The 19,653-nt window shown below is 44.4% G+C and overlaps 1 protein-coding gene across 6 annotated transcripts in view; it reads right to left on the reverse strand.

The window, feature by feature from the left end:
- LOC109290847 (ankyrin repeat and fibronectin type-III domain-containing protein 1-like) overlaps positions 1 to 19,653 on the reverse strand; it is a 680,006-nt gene that overhangs the window by 172,326 nt on the left and 488,027 nt on the right. For 5 of the 6 annotated variants that reach the window (XM_019507654.1, XM_019507655.1, XM_019507657.1 and 2 more), the window contains one exon: positions 8,687 to 8,727. In XM_019507654.1, the coding sequence (XP_019363199.1) occupies positions 8,687 to 8,727 (41 nt within the window). Of the gene's footprint in view, positions 1 to 8,686; positions 8,728 to 10,337; positions 10,568 to 19,653 lie in introns of those variants that run through there. The other variant, XM_019507658.1, reaches the window with a different exon arrangement.

Raw genomic sequence — 19,653 nt, forward strand, 5'->3', positions numbered from 1 at the left:
TTTAGTTGGTCTAATAAAAGATACCACATCTATCCAAAGAACATTGCCTAGCCTTGGAACAAACATTCTACCTTAAAAAGGCAGGTGAAAAATCAGTTAACAACAGAGACCAACAATGAGCTAATGAATATTGCAAGGCAACCCCCCCCCACCCAAAAAACCCCCCATAAGTGGGGGGGTTTTACTTAAGATGGTTTCGCACACCTTCTGAGTTGCAGCTAAAGATGAGGACAGTATATAAGGCTTCAGTGGAGAAAATGAACAGCGATGACCCTTAATCTTAATGCAAAGAGGGGCTCTACACTGCAAATGAAATTGATACGTGGATTTTTTTTTCTTGGCAAGATGCAGGGCTTATAAATCTGAGTTGGCACATCCTTCCCAGAAGTTGTTATTTGGAACACTGGACAGATTTATACTGATACTTAACACTGCTATAGCAGCTTTCAGGATCCCAAAGTGCTTTGCTGATTGTAACCAAGCTTTGCAAATCTCTTGAGAGATGGGCACTGCCACATCCTGTGTTATAGAAGTGGCAAGGACAGTACTGTATGCTTAAATGAGTAGATCAAGGTCACAAGGTGAATTGGTGGCAAACAGAGAAATGAAAACCCAGGAGTTTCACTTCCTAGTTCCTGCTCTGATCAGTACGTATATTCCCTTCTTAAGATGAAAAAGAGAACCCAGGAGTTCTGATGCCTGGTCTCCTAATAACAAGTCAGTGTTCTTCCCTCTTTGCATATTAAATTGCAAAAATGACTTGAATTTGATTAGCCACTGAAACATTTACTCTGGAAAACTCTCTTACCCAAGAATTACAGAGATTTGAGAACACATATGGAAGAATACAGACATACATATATGGTTCATAGTTTATAGTAGATATAAGAAAATGTTAATTCGGTTAACCAAATGCCAATGCAGTTCATTTCCATGAAAGCAAGCCAGTGTCTGCCTGGATCTTACTCACTGTGTGAATTACACTGACAACTGTGATTATAATATTCTAACCATGTCATAACTCTCAGAGAATATTCTTAATTGCTTATAGAAATAATGCACATGAATTTTACAGAACAAGCCAAGGAATATTTCCTTCCAAAAGAGCTTTTAATCTAAGACCCGTATACCATATCTGAGGAGAGAAAGACCAAAAAACAGTACCACACAGGACAGATGAAGTAACAGTTGCTTAACAGATCTCTGGATACTCAGTGATAAGTCCAAAATTGGAACCAGAATGTTGGCGGGCATCCGTACAGGGACTTAAACATGAGTGTGGTTGCATGGCCGTGATGACAGGATTGGGGAGCAAGGACAAAGGGCCAGATTCACATTGGTACTTGGGCACCAAAAATGTACATGGGTGTTTAGCTGGATTTCCAGATTCATAGATGTTAGGGCTGGAAGGGACCTTGAAGATCATCAAGTCAAGCCCACTGCCCCAGGGACAGAAGTCAGCTATGGTCAAAGAACCCCAGCAAGATAAGCATCCAAGCGTTTCTTGAGTAAGTCTGGAGTAGGTGCCTGCACCACATCTGGAGGGAGTCTATTCCAGGTCTTGGGGGCTCAGAGAGTAAAGAATTTTTTTCTTATGTCCAGCCTAAAACAGTCTTGTAGGAGTTTATGATTGTTGGTCTTGTTTTTCCTTGGGGCGCTCTCGTGAACAGATGTTCTCCCAGATCTTGATGAACTCCCCTTGTGTACTTATAGGTAGCCACCAGGTCCCCACTGAGCCTGCACTCTTCCAGACTGAAGAGTCCCATGGCTCTCAGCCTTTCTTCATAGGGCCTATTTTCTTGCCCTCTGATTATGCACACGGCTCTCCTCTGGACTCTCTCAAGCTTCTCAACATCCTTCTTGAATTGTGGAGCCCAGAACTGGACGCAGTACTCCAGCTGCAGCCTCACCAAGGCAGAGTACAGCCGGAAGATGACATCCTGAGATTTACTTGAGAAGCACCTATGGATGCAAGCCAGGGTTTTGTTTGCTTTACCAGCTGCGACATCGCATTGGTGGCTCATGTTCATCTTGTGGTCAGTCATGACCCCCCAAGTCTCTTTCAGCAATGGTGCTAGCAAGTGTAGCGCTGCCAAGCCTGTAAGTATGCAGCGGGTTTTCTTTTCCCAAGGTGGAGTACTGAACGTTATCAAGTTTGTGTCTGCCCACTTACTAAGCTTATCCAAGTCAGCCTGGATCACTAGCCTGTCTTCAGGTGTGGACGCTATGCCCCAAAGTTTAGTGTCATAAGAACTTTAGTTTCAAAAGAACTTAAGTGCGTTAAGCACTGAACTCCCATTGAAAGTCTATGGAAGTTAGGATCCTAATCTGCTGCACTCCCATGAAGTCCACCAGATACATCTATGCATCTGTAAGCACCTAAAGACTCAAGATAACCAATTAGTCACTTAGGATTCCCTTGCCCATAGATACTGTTTTTTTGCTTTATATTATTTACCTGTAGCTATACAGGAATGGGGTTTCAAAAGATGTCAGAAGAAAATTTTGGTTGAAATGAATTTATAATAATAAAAATCTTAAGCAACTTAACTATAAAAAAAGTCAAAGTATCTAAGAAACGGAGAAGGATCCTCACGACCAGGAGCTAACATCATTTTAGGCCAAAGGTTCAGGTCCAGTTTTAATACCCTAGGTGAAGGGATGGCAGTCTACAGCCTGCAGGCCAGACCCAGCCCACGGAGCCACTGGATCTGGCCCAAAGATGTGGGACTTTGGGGGCATTCAGTGGCTGGGGCGGCATCAGCTGTGGGCACGCTCTCTGTGCCACTGTGGGCACAAGCACCAGCTGTAGGTATTTCTCCATGCTGCCACAGAGATAAGCAGTGGTGGCAGTACAGTCATAGCAGGGACAGATCTGGGGTGGCATATTGGTATATTTGTAAGCCCCATTCAATTCCTGCTCCACCCAAAGTTTAAAACTTACCTAGCAGTGGCAGCATCATTTCTAGTCAGGCAGTGCTGAAGAAGTCAATTGACTATAGGGTTCATTATCATCTATCTGATGCCCTCTAACCTCTTCATTCCACCGGCATTAATGAACCTCTCTTCTTTCTAATGGTCTTGGTGTTCCACCAATCAAACTATCCTTTGCTCTGCAGTTCTGATATTAGCTGCTCCTGGTAATGAAGGTCCTATTCCACAGCCCTGAAGATTGTTTTTAACTCACTCCAACAAAGTTATATTTGATTTTGCTTCAATCTTAAACTGAAAAATACAGCCTTAGACCCCTAGCACATTAGTAAATCTTTTAGTCTATTTTTAACAGGAGAAACATATATGTTATTTTCTATGTGATGATGTACCTCACCATCTACACTGCCTTCTCAAAATTCTAGATCCACCCATATGTCTGGAAGGACTGTCTGATTAAGAAGGATTAGTATCATAACAAAAAGACAATTAGGTGAATAGACAAAGATGGAAGCTATTTTATTGGCATCAGTGGGTAATGAACAGGACACTAAGAAAAGAGCCTACCACTGTTTAACATCTTCATCAAATGGCAACTAAGGAAAAAGAGAAGTAGTTAGTAATGTTGCCTGAAGGCAGGCAAAAATCAGGGCAGGATGGCACCTTAGAGATTTAGAACCAAGTACTCTCTAAAACAGTGCTCTGCCTAAGGAAAGAGGGATTCTAAGAATCACAAGAAAAGGTCCTAAGGAGGCCATCTAATCCAATCTCCCCTCCTTAAGAAAGGAACATCTCTGCCTAAACCATCATTAAGACACAAGTCTATCTAATCTGATCTTAAACACTTCCAATATCAGAGATTCCACAACCTCTCTAGGTACTTTGGTCCAGTGCTTAACCACCCTCATAGGAAGAAATTCTTTCTAGTATCTTATATTCTAACAATCTAATATAATAACATATTAGGTTACGCTAATATTCTACAATGATTATTTCATCAGAAATTCTGATAGAAATGATTGCCAAAGGAAGGAGGAATTACTTACAAGGCTGGTTGGTACAAGAGTTGGTACAACTAATTTGAATAAACTTAAGAAAAAGAAAAATATAGGATGAATTTCAGGAAAACCTGTCTGGGATTAAGAGCTCAATAGTTCTCCCAAAGGAAGTGAGGCACACACTAATACCTGGGGCATTTTTAAATTATGGCTGGAAACCTCTGAAGTACTCAGGATGGGCGTCAGTCTTGTCCAGTGAAGTTTATAGGAATTTTTTTCACATTAAATGGGAATGGAGATAAACAAATGAGAAAAACTTTGGAAAATACGTCTGCACAGCATTTAACACAGAGGATGCTGACTTTACTATAATGCAAATGAAGACAGACTCCGATACATTTGGTAACATGGAAAAAAGCAAGAAGTAGAGGTCAGTTCTTTGTTAGAACAAGGATGATTAAATAAAAACTTGATTTTCATGGTGAACAATCTATGACTGTAAAATACAATGATAGAAGCTAAAAGTGAGAACCACAGAAAGCAGCTGCGATTTGCAGCCCTGGCTCCAAAAGTTAACTGCAATTAGTAATACTTTCTAGAGCTTGAATCTGTCTTACAAAAGAAGTGGTAAGTGCTTATGGGCACCATTTTAAAGGTTTTGTTCCTAAGCATGAAGATTTATGTCTGAATTCTTCTCTCTAGTCTAAACTCCAGAGTTCATGGGCATGAGCATGTGGGATCCTTGGGTAGAAAGATGCTACACAAATGTGGGGGATCCTTAGGTAAAAACATGCTACACAAATGCTGTTCTTCTGCATGAGGTTCCTTGTAGCTGTCCATGGAAGTTCTGCGTAGAAAACCAGTATAGGGTAAGTATTAGAGAGAAGGATTTGTGTAGCAGTGTGCGTGTGCTTGTCTGTGGCAGGGACTACTGAAAAGTGTGCATCTATTCCTGCACAAAGGTTCCAAACCTATCAGGTGATGAGCCCCTCCTCTCAAGTGGTTAGCACCTTCAGCTCACATTGACATCAGTAAGAGCACAGAGTCAGGCCTGTGCGGCACAGCCTTGTAGGACCAGACAACTGCATTGCCACAGAGGCAGCAAAAATGCCAGTGGCAGCTAAAGGTTGAAAAGGTCAAACTAGACAGCAGCAATGGCACAGGGCAACTTGTCACCACCATCAAGCTGTACCTGTCAAATGGGGCTTTATTTGTGTGTCACATAAGCTCCAGAACAACACTTAAAGAATCTTAACTAGGATGGCAGGAAGCAAATTAACTCCAGTTATCTGCATTGGGATTGGCTAGGTCACAGTCTAACTTCACAATGCATTCAGCCAAACAAGGATGTTCTTATACCTGTCATGAAGCTGAACTAAGGGTCGGATAACCCCCTTAGCTTAGAAATGGAAAGTAGGGGTTAAACTGCAGAAACAGCACATGTTTTATTAGGGAAGTTGTATAATCCCCTCTTATTAGGGAAGTTGTATAATCCTCTCTTCCTCAGATGAAGGCTCCTTTGTATTATTTCTTTGCACATTGTAAGATGCAGCTTTTAGGGAATTGTTGGTCAGACAGGAAACAGAGCAAGGGATAAATCATTCTGTAACCAAGGGTTCTTTACACATATAGGCAAAAGCTTCTAAAATGGTCAGAGTTTAAGCCAGGTTTATGGAGAAAATCAGTCAAGTCAGAGCTCCTGATGGAATAATGCTGCCCTGGGAATGGAGGGTGCTTGGGAAGCAGTAATGACACACCAAACCTCTCACAAAAAAAGGCCTGGCCCTTACAAGCCCTGCCATGTAGTGCACTAGACAGGTCCATGATTTTATGACTTCAGTGTGCTGGGGAAAACCAGACTCTAAGGCAGGTAAACAGACCTCATTGAACAATCTATAGGGAACACTCCAATTTTCTTTTGGTTCTCCTACAGGGTGGGATTTTGAGGTGGCCTGCCATGATTAGGCCCTTCATTTATAAGGAATCTCAGTGTCTATCTTCACATTTCTGACAAGCATAGTGTCATAAGAACTTCAGGTGACAGAGGGATATTTGAGCTACTCAGAACTTTACTAATATCAAAACTCATGCTATCCATGCAAATATATAGCATAGGCCCCTGATGGACATCACATATATGATACAATTAAAGTGTTTGTAAATTATACCATGACTTGCAACATGTCAGACATTCAGCCAATTTATGGCATGATAAAATGGCAAACCAGTCACAGAGATATTCAACATATAATGTGGAACATCTTTGTAACTGGTTTTATGGTACCTTAAATTGAATGTGCAGCATGTGTTCCAGACACAGACAATGGAGGGGCAATAAACTATTTGTCAGCATTAAGACCAGAATATTCCGTCTCAGGGCTGCTCCCAGCCTTATCCCAAGGTTCAGGAACAGGACAGCCCTGGGTCTTGAGCTGGGCCCGGAACTGCCCTGGTCCTGATGCTGACCATCAGCTGATTGTTGTCATCAGGCAGCCCTACAAGCTGGGAAATAGGATCAGGGGCAGCCTCAGAATCTGCTTCAGCCCTGGCAGTCACACAACTGGGATTTGAGAAATGTTATGCCCCATCCTAGATATCACACATCCTGCCAGGCTTGCCTGGCATGACAGGACACATGATTTGTGGGATGAGGCATAAAATTCCTCAGATCCCAATTTAATGTCTGCCAGGAGCCACAAGACCCCAGAGGATCACTAATAAGGCTACAAAGTTCTTTTAAGTTCTCAGCCACTGGGGGCTTCATATTGCTTAGTTTTGTCTAGGATGGGATCATAATTTCCTAATGATTGGTCTTGAGCTACTAGAAATCTGCATGTCATGTAGGCATCTTGAGTGGCCTGGTTTTCAAAACACTAAGCCCCCAACAGTTTTTCCTGACTATCTAAAACTGATGAACAGTGTATGTCCTCAAGCAAGAGGATCAAAACTTCCTGGTGTTTACTAGCCTGGTGTTAAGTATTTCTGTTTGAAAATCTTGGTAACAATAGAAATACTTATATACAGTCATACACAGACAGATGCATTTGAAAACTATACACAAATAGTCAGATAAAGATAGAGACAGGTTCAGACATTTGAAAACTATACACAGTCCTACATATCAACACTTACAGAATGCATCTTGAACTGGAAACAGGTACTTGCAATGAGATACTCTGTCATGGAGCCTCAAATCCCCATAGAACTGTGAAGACATCTACTCTGATGCTAAGAATAAATCAGACAAGGCAGTGCCGACTTGTGCTCAGTACACATTTCATATGCTGTGCTGAAAAGGAACTTTGTGGAGATGCTCTTTGGAAAACAACCAGAAGACATGAAGAACAGAAGAACATTTCCATTTTTTAAAGCCTGTTCCTCCCCAGTCCCATCCCCAAGAGAGAGGACCCCACTGCTATTCCAAAAATTTACAACACCTTTCCACAGCTCTTGGAACAGGTACTCAGACAGTAAAAGTCACATCAACACCCTTTATTTCAGAAGATTAGAAAAACCCTCACAATCCACTGATTTTTCATTTTTTCCCAACAGGGACAGGATCAGAACATTATGAAAAAAGCAAAGAGTGCTGAGCACCAATTGACTGTCTGCACACAAATACATGCTTGACATTGCAAAGCTGCAGGCTCACAGGAACAGCTCCCTCACAGTCAGGACCTAAATCTGTAACTGTATCTCCAGGTTTTAAGAGAGGTTGCTCTTATCCAAAGATCACATTGCTGTATTTCAAACACAGAAGCATTCACATCCCGCAAGGGTAAAGGTGCCTTTCAGCTACATGCAGCATGTGTTTGGTGTTGTATCGCAAATCCTGTAAGAGCAAGGCCTTTGCTTGTATTTTAATAAGGGTACCATAGATTGAAAATGTTTTATGTGCTTTACTTTTTCTATGACAAAAGGCTTGCTATAGTTGACTTAGAAAAAAGGTCCATCTCGTCAGAGAACGTGATGTGTTGCCAACCACATACTCTGCTAATGGTCTAGTGGGGTAATGACCATTGATAAAAGCAGAAGGCTAGGCTGGGTGGCACCTTAGAAACTAACTGGTTCAGAGATGCAGGAGCTTTCATAGACAACTTCAGACAAAGTAGGTTATTGCCTATGAAAGCTCCTGCCTCAGGAGGGAACCAGTTAGTCTCTACGGTGCTACCCTACCCTGCCTTTGGCTTGACTTCAGATTCCCATGGCTAACTACCCCTCTGACCATTGATAAAGTGGTTCCACAGAACCCTCCTTCCTTAATATCACCACCATGGATATTCGTCCTACATGGACAGTTTGCAACAGAGAAAGCAACTGCATCAAAGCACAGGCAGTTGAAGATCTGCTCCAAGACCTAAGACCAGCCAACTACAACATTAAACCAAACCAAAACACCAGGCTCTTCAGATCAGCCAACCTGTGCTCACTGCAAATTCAGAGTGGAGAGAAGAGATGGCAAAGGTCATCTTGACAATCTCTACCTCCTAGGGTGCCTGGTACCAGCCCTGTCCTCAATGCTACGTAGAACAGCCTTGATTTTTCCTGACCTGATCTAGTTATTTGCATAAGCCCTGGAGCAAAATGATTGACAACCCTTCCAGTGTTGGCATAGCTAGTATAATTGCAGAAGCTATTCTTATCCACTGAAATATCTAATCTTAGCAAGATACAGTATTTTTCTCAATAATATGCAGCAACAGTGAATTTCCACTCAGATGCATGTACACATATACACACAGGCCACTGGCACTTACTTTTGTTGGTAAAAGTCCTTCTTGTCTGCTGACCCCAGGCTCTGAAAGACAAAAAATACAGACATTTCTTTAAGTCTTTTACTTCCAGGCCATGAGTTCAAACTTGGCCATTGCCACAAGCAGCTAAAAACCAACTGCCCAAGAGCTCCATCCCAGCCTGTGTGAAATGGGCAGGTGTTTCAGTCCTGCCCTGAATGGAGAGGTGTTCTCATGACAAACATCATGGATTGACTCCCTTGTGGGTAGTCTCAAGTGGGAACAGGCAAGCTTTGCCGAGGCAGCGTGTGCTGCTAAGGTCCTTATGGCAGGGGTCTGAGAATGAATAGGGGGCTCTGATGACCAGCACCATTGCCAATGCTTGCCAACACACTGGGCAGAGGGACAGGTCTCACAACCTCTGCATTCAGATAAGCAGAAAAGCCACCAGGACCAAGGCACTCAGTGCTATTTGAATCACTGGCTAATAAAGACACCTTCTAACTTTCCTATGTACAGCCCTCTGTAAGGTCAGTAAGCGAGGCACAGGGTGAATTCTACAGACAGCGAAGCGAGTCAGATGGGAGATGAGAGACATGCCCGAAGTCCCACAACAAATTTGTAGCAGAGCATGGGAATGAACCCAAGTCTCTCAAGCCCCAGTTGGTGACTTAACCATGAAATTGTTTCATCTCAATCAACTGTATCAAACCTCAAGCAGAGATCTGCGAATGGGCATCAGAGATGGTCTGGCATGGGGCAAATTTCCCATGTGCTCTTGTTTTCCAAGTGCAGCTGACCTCCTGTTATCTCATCAACAACACAGTTTACTAAAAATTAGAGGGAATGGCAAACCACCTGCTCTGTGACTCACAGCTCTATGTTTCCCAAGCGAACTCAACCTGCTTCAGTCTTTCAGAAAGAAATGCTGCGGGAAAAGCTCAGAAAGGCCCTGGGTTTGTACACACGCAAAATCTCCCTTGTGAGGAGAGACTAGTGCTAACCTACTGCTGATTCTTCTTTGAGTGTGATAGAGCATGTCTGTGAAGGAGAGGGAAAAGCACGTGGGGAAGTGTGTCCTATTGTGTGTTTGTAGGTGTAGTGGATATAAATAAACTGCACATGGTTTTGCACAAGCTGACCCCTCCTAGCCACCAAGAAAGGCCGATAGTGGGACGTAGTAAAAGTGGATCTATGCCAATCCCTTCCTTTCCATGGGGATGCCCAGCCCCAGTGTGAAAGACAGCAGTCACCACTGCCAGAGAGGTGTTACCAGACAGATAGAGACAGCAACCTTGCAGCAATCCTCTGCTCTGGACTGGGCCCCATTCCTGACATGGCAAAACCTTGGAGAAACGGAACAAACCTAAGAGCAAGAGTTTGCCCCAAAAGAAGCCAAACAGTGGGGAGTCACGCACCTAGGGGCACTTCCCTCCAGCAGCAAAGACCAGACCCAAACACATATTGACTGAGGTAAGGGAAAGGTAGCATGATGCCCTATGGCACTTCCACCAGCAGATGTGGATAGCCAGATGCATGCACGCGCACACACACAAATATACACATGAATTACAGCACCAGCCTGCCTAGCAAACAGACTCAACACCTTATGTTGCCCCTTTCTCTCTGCATGGGGAGCAGGGGAGGGAAGGCAAGACACAAAGACAGACCAAACCTTAACTTCAGCCAGCCCAGTCGTTCCACTGCTAAAAACCCTCTCCTCCTCTTTTACTGATGGCTCTTTGCTCTCTCTGCTTTTCTCCTTTTCCAACTCTCCCTCACCCAAAGCAAAGGCAAGGATGGTTCGGCAGAGATGATACAGCCACCTGCTTTGGACCAGCCTGTGAGCAGCAGCAGCAACTGAGAGTGAAGGAGCAAATGAGTGTGTATGCATACTAGGAGCATGCTTGCACTCTGGAGCTGGTGTTGTACTTCCACATTGTGGTTGCCAGGCAATAGCTAAGGCTACCTCCAAAACAGTGAGAAGCCACTGGGCAGAATACTAATCAATGGAGCAATCCCCCAGCAGCAAGTATAAAACCAGCCTCAGCAGCTAGACTGAAGCAACTGGTTGTTTCTAATACTTTTCTGGAAAAAAAGGGAAAAAAACAAAGCCCAAAGGCTCCTGAACAGGGAAAATTTTAGCTGTTATAGAAGCCTCTGTAGTGAAATAAATCTGTCATCCTGTGCCCCACTCACCCCTGGCTGTGCACTGAGCCAGCAATGGGAGCAAGCCCACTCTGGGCACTTTAACCTGCAGGTGCCAAACTGTGCTTTCCCTCAGCAGAGTTGCTCAGGGCACAGTTGGACCCAATGGGTGAGTGTGTATAACAACAGCACATGGAGGCCTCAACCCAAACTGAACTCCTACTGTTCTAGGTGCTGCACATATGCACCATAAGGTTGTGACTCTGCCCTAAAGTCTGTACTCCCAATGCAGGCAGGAGAGATAGAAGGCAGAAAAAGTGGAACAGCAGCAGCATGACTTGCCAAAGATCAAACAGGTTTGCAGCATGGCTAGGACTAGAAACCAATTTGCTGCCTACCCCACTAGACCAGGCTTGCACTTTTTTGAATCTCAGGCTTCCAGTACCTGTCCTAATACGCCATGCAGGAAGCATGGGAGAAGGGTGGAGATGTCCCAGTGCTCGGTGTTCAGGAAGTTTTCCCTAGCACCCTCTCCAGAGGTTGACCTGCAAAGTGTGAGTATGATCAATCAGAAGTCTCCTCTCTCAGAGATGTGCATTCGGCCACTGGATTCTTTTGGCAGCTTCCCACTCTTTGGCCTGTGTTTAGAGAGCACTGCTCCCAACCCCAGTGCTGCAGTGATGAGTGCCATAGAAATACCTATCAATAAATCACTCTCCTGAAGCAGTACACTCAGATGGAAAGTCTGAACCGTGACAGAAATCCACCACCCAGCAAGAGCGTTCTGATCACACGCGGAAAGAAAAAGAACACACCACTGTGTCACGTGGACCAGGGGACACTTTACACACACCACACCCAGCAGCCCTTGGTGAGACAGGCTCTTGCCTACTGCTGGAGGAGCAACTGAACATAGGCAAATGCATCTTCAATAGACACTGAAAGAATGAACCCTACACAATTCACATCAGCCAGGTTTCTTGAGACATGATGGGAATGTTAACATGAGTAGAATAAGGACATTAGTGGTATGGAGGGACTTCCATATGAGGAGAGACGAAAGAGGCTGCGCCTATTCAGTTTAGAAAAGAGACACTTGAGGGGGGACATGATAGGGGTTTACAAAATACTAAATGGTAACAAGAAAGTAAATAAAGATTTATTATTTACTCTCTCTCTCTCAGTACAAGAACCAGGGGTCACAAAACCAAACTAATAGGTAGTCAGTTTAAAACTAACAAAAGGAAATTATTTTTCATACAACATGTAATTAAAGTGCAGAGCTCACTACCATAAGATATTGTGGAAGCTGACAGTTTAGCCAGATTCAAAAAGGGACTGGACAATTTTGGAAGGAAAGAGGCATCGGTAGCTATTGAGCATGGGAGTGAGGGGCGCAGCCTCTGAATCAGAACTTCCTAGATGTCACATGCTGGAGGCTTAAAGTGAGAGAGGAACAGTGGCAAAAAATCTGGTCATACGCAGGTCACTCTCCTTTTCAGCATCCACTCTGCCATTATGTGACACGAGATACTGGGCAAGATGGACCTATGGTCTGACCCAGTAAATGGCAGTTTTTATGTTATGTGCTCCCTGCCCAGTCTGCTTCTCTGCTTTCTGCTCTCTCTCCTATATGCTTCTGTGCTGCCTGCCCCTCCCCAGTCTGCCACATTATACACAGAAGCTGCCCTTGCCACTTGTATGCATGCCACGAGTTGGTCACCTCTGACCTAAGGAGTCCTCACTTAGAGGCTACAGTCCTGCTACTGTGTTTCATACCTACTAATCGACCTGCCCTGCCTGGATTTGCTATATCCCCCTGATGCTATTGTCATATAAATAGAAGAGATGCACACACACACTCCCTCTGTCAGCTCTGGAGAGGGTCAAGTGAACTTGGCAGTGAGTTCCACAAGTTAATTATGTGCTGCATGAAAAAACTTTCTAATAACTGCCTTGTGCGTCTCCAGTACTGTGAAAGCTGGTCAACAGTAAATCCCTATTTATTTTTTCCCCACCATTCATTATTTTATAGGTCTTTATCATCTCCCTCCTCAGTTGTCTTTTTTCTAAACTAAAAGTCAACAACAGTCAACTATAAATAGGTCCAATCCAACTTTCACTGAAGTCAGTGGAAAGCCACTTGGTCATTTTAGGGGCAACCCTAGGTCTTTCAGAACACTGGGGTTGTCTGTAGCAGGAGTTTTTATGCACATTAATAAAAACACCACTTACACAACCTTTTCACTTTTTCAAAGTGCTACGCACACTCTCTCCACAATCAATTCATTTTAGAGAAATCTGAAACAGCTACTCCTTAGTTACAGAAAGTCTACGAAAATCAGATTTCTTGAGCAGGAGCCCTGTTTTATCTTTATGGAGGATGTGAGGATCTCTCTGATACAAAGATATCCAGGTCCCATCTCCAGCTGATTTTAAAACTATCTTTAATAAAACAAATAAGAAAAAGCAGCTACTAAAATCAGGAAAAAGGAGTACATACTTTGTAAAATTGGTTACTGACAGAAGGGAGGTAAAGGGATACATGTAAAATACGTAAAGGATCTAGCTCAGGGGGGCACAGGTACCAATGGTAGTATATAAGTTTGATGCTCTATCCCACAGATGGTCAACCAAAGGCATGTGAGCCACAAGTAGCATGGGCAGTCTCTGTGTATGACATGTGGCAGACTGGTGCAGGGAGCAGAAAGCAGAGCAGCAGATCAGACAGGGGAAGAGGATTGTAGAGGCACTCGGGGAGGGTGCAGAGCTTAACTTGTGACACTCCTGCCAAGGAAGTTCCACCCCACTGTTCCATCTAATAACGTCACAACAGTTTTTCAGAAGATGATGCGCTGAACAATACCATTTGGAAGCTGGTGGCTGGATGATTTACACCACAGATTGTTAAGAAAATGTTAGCTCATCAAACAACTACATTGGAAAAGTCATGGAGAGGAATGAGGGCACTGAGTGGTAGAAGAAAAGCAAATGACTTACTCATATTACTAGAAAAAGTTAATACAAAGAAGAGTGACCCTGACAATTATCATGCAGAAAATCCAACTTTGATTCTTAGTACAAGAATGAAAAAAAAAAAAGAGAGACAGAATTCAGACAGTCTGGGCAATGTCTCAGACCTGCAGTAGGGCCATAAGCCCTGGGTTCTATTCCTACCTCTGCCACTGAAGTGATCTACAATCTCAAGTACACATCTCTGTGCCTCAGTTTCCCCCTGCGTAAAATGAGGATAGTGATCCAGACTTACTTGGTAAAGGGAAAGTGCTATGTAGGAAATAAGAGGCAGTATTATTACTTCCCTAGATGGCAATAGGACAATCAGGTGGGATGGCTGCTGACAGATGTGGGGGAAAAAATGTGCTTTACTGGAAGAAGCAGTGCATTAGTTCGACCCAGCTCTGCAGTGTCTATATTGATCAAGCACTTCAGCAGAGCTTTTTGGTACTTTTATCTAAATCTGATTCAATTACTGACTAGATAACAGCACCATAAAAGCCCCACTAAAGCACACAATCCATACAGATATTGGGCCAAATGGACCCAAGTAACATGAAGCTTTTCTGGGTATGTGCTGGGCTTGGCACAGAGGCAAAGTCTGAAGAAAAGCACTGTTTTTTTGGATTTTTTTTACATCTTCAAGCAGCCAAAGACTAAAGGTGGCCAGAAAATTTAGTTTAGTTTTTTTCTTCCTACAAAATAATCACCAGAGTCGATTGAGAATGCATAGGAAGCAAGCTGCTCAAAGATAAGAATTATAAGAAAGCACTCAACAACAGTATCTCCTGAACTGTTATGGGTACACAGTCAAATGAACTGAAGCTAGCTGGAGGACCATAACGATAATGTGTGGAATCAGCAGAAGTGGCCAGCAGACTGTCACAGAGGTCCAGTGACAATCCAGACAGCACCAAAGTCAAGATTTTGTGGAGGCTAGATCCTCTTCATGAATGACTTGGAAGAAGAGGTGAACCGATCTTTAATTCAATTTGCAGCTATAACAGGGCACTGTTCAGGATAGTGTCAGTAAAGCCACAAAAGGGGTCTTCTAGTGAAGAGCATAAAAATACAGTTGGAGGATAAAAGAAATAGCATTCCACTTGGAAAAATGTAAGTAAATCCATGGAGAGAGGCATGGGGATGGAAACCTCAGAAACAGGAACACTCGATAGGAGAAAGGTTGCAGTGATGCCAAGAGAGACCTGAGGGCACCTGTGGGCAGGGTATAAGACAGCACTTGAGTTTGCGAATGGGACACATGAGCACACGGAACCAAGACAGCTTCATCATGGAGCACGTGGGTGGCAACATCTCCGTACGGTTCTGTTGGAAATGTACCAGGAGAGCTCTGAGACAGCTCAGGCACATGGGCACCAGAAAGATATTGAGAAACTGGAGAGAGCAGCCCTATGAGGAAATATTTAAATGACTAAGTAGGTACAGTTCATGACAGGTAATATGACAGTGCTTCACAAGAAATACTTCAACACATATACACTGAGGAAGAGGAGCTGTTTAGCAAGGCACAAAGGGTAGATTGGGCCTTGCTAATGATACAGGAGAGAAATAAAGGAAGGGGAAATTTATCCCAACTGTGAGGAGCAATGTCCTGGCACTGAGATTGACTGAGGTTTGGAACACTTCCCGAATGGTACTGCAGAAGTATCATTGCTTGGGGCTCTAAAGGAGCCAACTGGCTAAAGCAGTTGTGCAAAATGGACAAACCCTGTTCTTACAGGGAGATGGACAAGGTTTATCATGTCCAGATCCTATGGAGTGAAAAGCCTGTCTGTGCCTGATGACTGAAACAAGTAGCAAGTTCTCCGAAATGAACAAACTGCCACTTCCTTTCTTGTAGGAAAGATTTATTTCCTTGAGATGAGCCCAGATCAACTCAGGATCTGGGGACTATGCATCCAGGGATGCTTTCTTGTCATCTGACTAGTCAATGTGCCGCCCTTGGAATTTTTACATTTTCATGAAGACTGGCGTGAAAGCACAGCTGGGATCCCCAGAGGGGCGAGGCTGCAAATCTGGGAAGAGCGGATTGCATGCATGGCTCCCCCTCTCCAAAAATAACTCTAGGAGCCACTGAGGAGAACCTTAGACACGCGGCTCCTGGGAAGCACGCTGCACTCCAGAGACCTGTGGCACTCCAGGCCTTCCCAGGAGACAAAGGAGGTAGGGTCAGTCCCACTGCTTCAATGAACCCCTCGCCCGCACCCCCCACCCCAATGCAAGCTCCACCTCTCCGCTCTCTGGCTCCAAGTGAGTCACCATCCAGTGGGCCCTGTGCATTTCTTTTCGCTTGCTCATTTCATTCATGACTCAGGGCTCAGGCAGCACATTTTAAATCCCTTAATGGAATAATGGAGGGGAGTCATTTTTATTGTGCCCTGTATATTTTTAAATAACTATTTTGGATGAGGCTTATGTCTGCTTCTAAAACCCATTTTCCACCTGTGGTAGGGAAGAGAATTACTCACTGCACAACAACACTGCAGCATGAAGAAAGAGGCTGTTGGACACAAAGGAAAACAGCCGAGCCCACTGACTGGCCCTTCCAGCTCAGCAATGGTAGAGGGCATGTTGAGCCCTGGAGATGCTGCCCTACTCTAGCGCCATGTGCTCCAGCTCCCAGAATGGGTGAGGATGCTGCACTGTTACATGTGCTGTCCTCCATAGCATGGGCATGCTCTACCCCCCCAGCTCCCCAGCGTGATGATGGGGACACAGTGCTACCAGAGGGCCCTTCCTTCATCATTCCAACTGATCCTGTCTTCCAGTACCACACATTTCTCCCCTTTCTTGGATCACCATCACAAGATGACCTAAGGTAAATGAAGCCTCAAAGGAGTAGACTTGGGCTTTGTACCACAAAGGCTCTGTTGTGTGGGGTGCTATTACTCATCAATACAGTCATAAAGGTACTAGCTCAGGTGCAGATGCTAATTATGCTACAATTAAGGTGCCTCATAGCAGTGTAGCTCATTTTCCTTCCCACACAAGAATAATGATACCAGTATAAGCTCCTTCCTACCAACCAACTGCATTCACAAAAGGGGAGGTTGCAATGCTTTAACAATGCCAGTGTATTTAGAGCAGTGCAGCTTCTTGTGTAGGCACAGCCTAAAGTGAAGGTAGGAGAGAGCTGATTCCTGATGCAATAGACTGAAAAAGAGCAATTATGAGAACACACACCCAAACTTTGGAACTGCTTTGCAGATTGCTTTTAATTTCACTGAGTCTTTGAAGCCTTCCAAGGCACCTATGCAATTCACAGCCTCATTCAGGATGGGAAAAACTGCAGCATTCTACCATATTCTTGCCCAATAAGGTCACTGAAAACAAAACTATATATATGAAAGCTAAGCAAAGGCAACTGCTTTCTTTTCTTCTCCTATTGTGATTTTGCTTGATCAGCGCAGCGCATCTGCTCCACTGGCTAACCAGAACCCATTTCTTTCATCCTTGCAGTGTAGCCTGTATGATGGGGAAAGGATCATACCCCAGACTTCAAGGCAGAGCTTTCAAAAATATATCCTGGAAGGCCTTTGTCAGGATTAGCTCACCAGTTAAAGGAAGGGCAGGACCAATTCACCTCACCTGGATCCCAGAAGAATTGGTGCAATGTGCTGCACAGATGAACAAGAAAAACTTTGAAAATGACATCCCTGACTCCCCAAATTAAGCACAGCTGGAGAGGAGATCTATAAGAGTTTCAAAAGATACCGCACATCCACCAGCTAAAACAAAGGTTTGTTTCCCCTGCCCCCAGCCCTGCTTATAAACAAACTGCAGACATCAATAGACATCAGGTTCACTGTACTTTTCACTTCCCTAGTGCCAAGCACAATCTCGGCTATTTTATTTTTTTCTGGGCAGCCACCTCGGGAAGAGAACAAACTATTAATGAGCCTTAGGAAGCCTTGTGAAATTACCTAGAAAATGAACCAAAAGAATCTCACAAAGACAACTGGCTGTGGCAGGTGACAGTTTTCTAAGTCAATCCAATAAAAACTGGCTCAGTAAGTCAGAGAATACTCACTGCCCAGATAAGCAAGAGCAGACAAAAAGAAAGGGAAGAGTTACTTTTCCATGCCATAAGAGGATCCTGTAAAACAACATTTCAGGCCAATCTCAATAAAAGACTGAATTATAAAAATGTCATCAACCCCTGGTCTCCTACATGAATTTCTCCCCCTTCTATGACTGGCGCCTTCATTACCCTTGCAGCTGTATTTACTCCCTACAACCAAACAGTAGGAGCTTTATCCAAAGAGATGCTGGACACCCTTCACTCTTGCTGACGTCATTGGGTGCAAAGGGGGCTCGGCCTGCTGAAAGGATCAAAAGGTGCTGAGATAAAACCACCCATCACCCCTCTGCATCTTGCTCATGAACTCTGGCAGCCTGCATTTTCAAGCATATCCGTTAGCAGCTCCATGTACCTGCAATGTACTGCATCTATGACTAATCGGGAGTGGTTGCCTGACTCTCATAAGGGTAATGAAATCCCATGCCTTGGATCGGGAGCTGATTGTTTGCAGAGATTATGATGGAATTTTTCCCCACCTGCTGCCACATCCATCAATGGAGGTTTTCTGCCTTCCTCTGAGCAAGGACAGAACAATCTCTGAACAGCACCAGCTCCTGTAGTATTATATGCACTACCCATTGCTCATAAGCCTTTGCTCCTGAAAATGGCTGGTTGGGTCCAGTTCAGAAGTCGAAGGGCTGTAGTTCACTGTGCTCACACATCTTTGCATACAGAACTAAGCTTTCCCCAGGCAACTCTGCAGTTCCCACCTCTTCTTCTCTGCATCCAACACACCCAAAACCTCTGTAGCTGCCTTTGCTGGAAGGAGAGCTGGCAGTGGCTACCATACTGTGGCTGTGCCATATGGCTGTTGCTCAACTCCTCCCTAAGTCCAGCTGATAGATGTATGTAGTTAGCCCTTGGCTGCTCAGAATAACTTGACTGGGCAGCATCTCCTCACTACTGCTGTCCCTCTCTATAATGGTAACCAGGCTTGTACCAGCCTACTGGTTAATACTGTCCTGCCTGTGAAGCAAGTAGCAAGTATTGATCACAGGTAGAATCAAGGACCAGGCTACAGGAACCAAAAATCTCATCTAATAGAGCAAACCTGGATCCCAGTTATCAGCTTGGTTTTCGCTGAAATTTAGCAACTGTCCCTTCCTGCTGCCTCAACGCTGGGATTCAGTTCTGTACCCAGAAAGGAATTCCAAATAATTTGGCTCCTTGCACCTTCTAGGCCATTCCTTGCTGGATAGAGACCCTTGTTCAAGAGTCAGAAATGTTCAGGTGATTAGAGCATGGATATCCCATTTTACCAGAGGGGACTAATAGAGTTTGACTTGGTTTGCTGGGCAAAATGAAGGCTGAGAGGATGTACAATTGTTCAGTAGAAATAAGTTTCATAGTTTCTAGGGTTGGAAGGGACCTGAGAAGATCATCTAGTCCGACCCCCTGCCATGGCAGGAAAGAGTACTGGGGTCAAATGACCCCACCAAGGTGTTCATCTAACCACTTCTTAAAACCCCCCAGGGTAGGAGCCTGCACCACCTCCCTTGGAAGTTGGTTCCAGACCCTAGCTGCCCTGACCGTGAAATAGCGCCTTCTGATGTCTAACCTAAACCTACCCTCTGCCAGCTTGTGACCGTTGGTCCTGGTCACTCCTGGCTGTGCTCGGGGGAACAGTGACTCCCCCAATGCCTTCTGATCCCCCCTGACCAGTTTGTAACAGGCCACAAGATCCCCCCTCAGCCTTCTCTTGTGGAGGCTGAACAGGTTCAGGTCC

This window comes from Gavialis gangeticus, unplaced genomic scaffold (genome assembly GCF_001723915.1).
Source record: "Gavialis gangeticus isolate Ggan-Ray unplaced genomic scaffold, GavGan_comp1, whole genome shotgun sequence".
NCBI lineage: Eukaryota > Metazoa > Chordata > Crocodylia > Gavialidae > Gavialis > Gavialis gangeticus.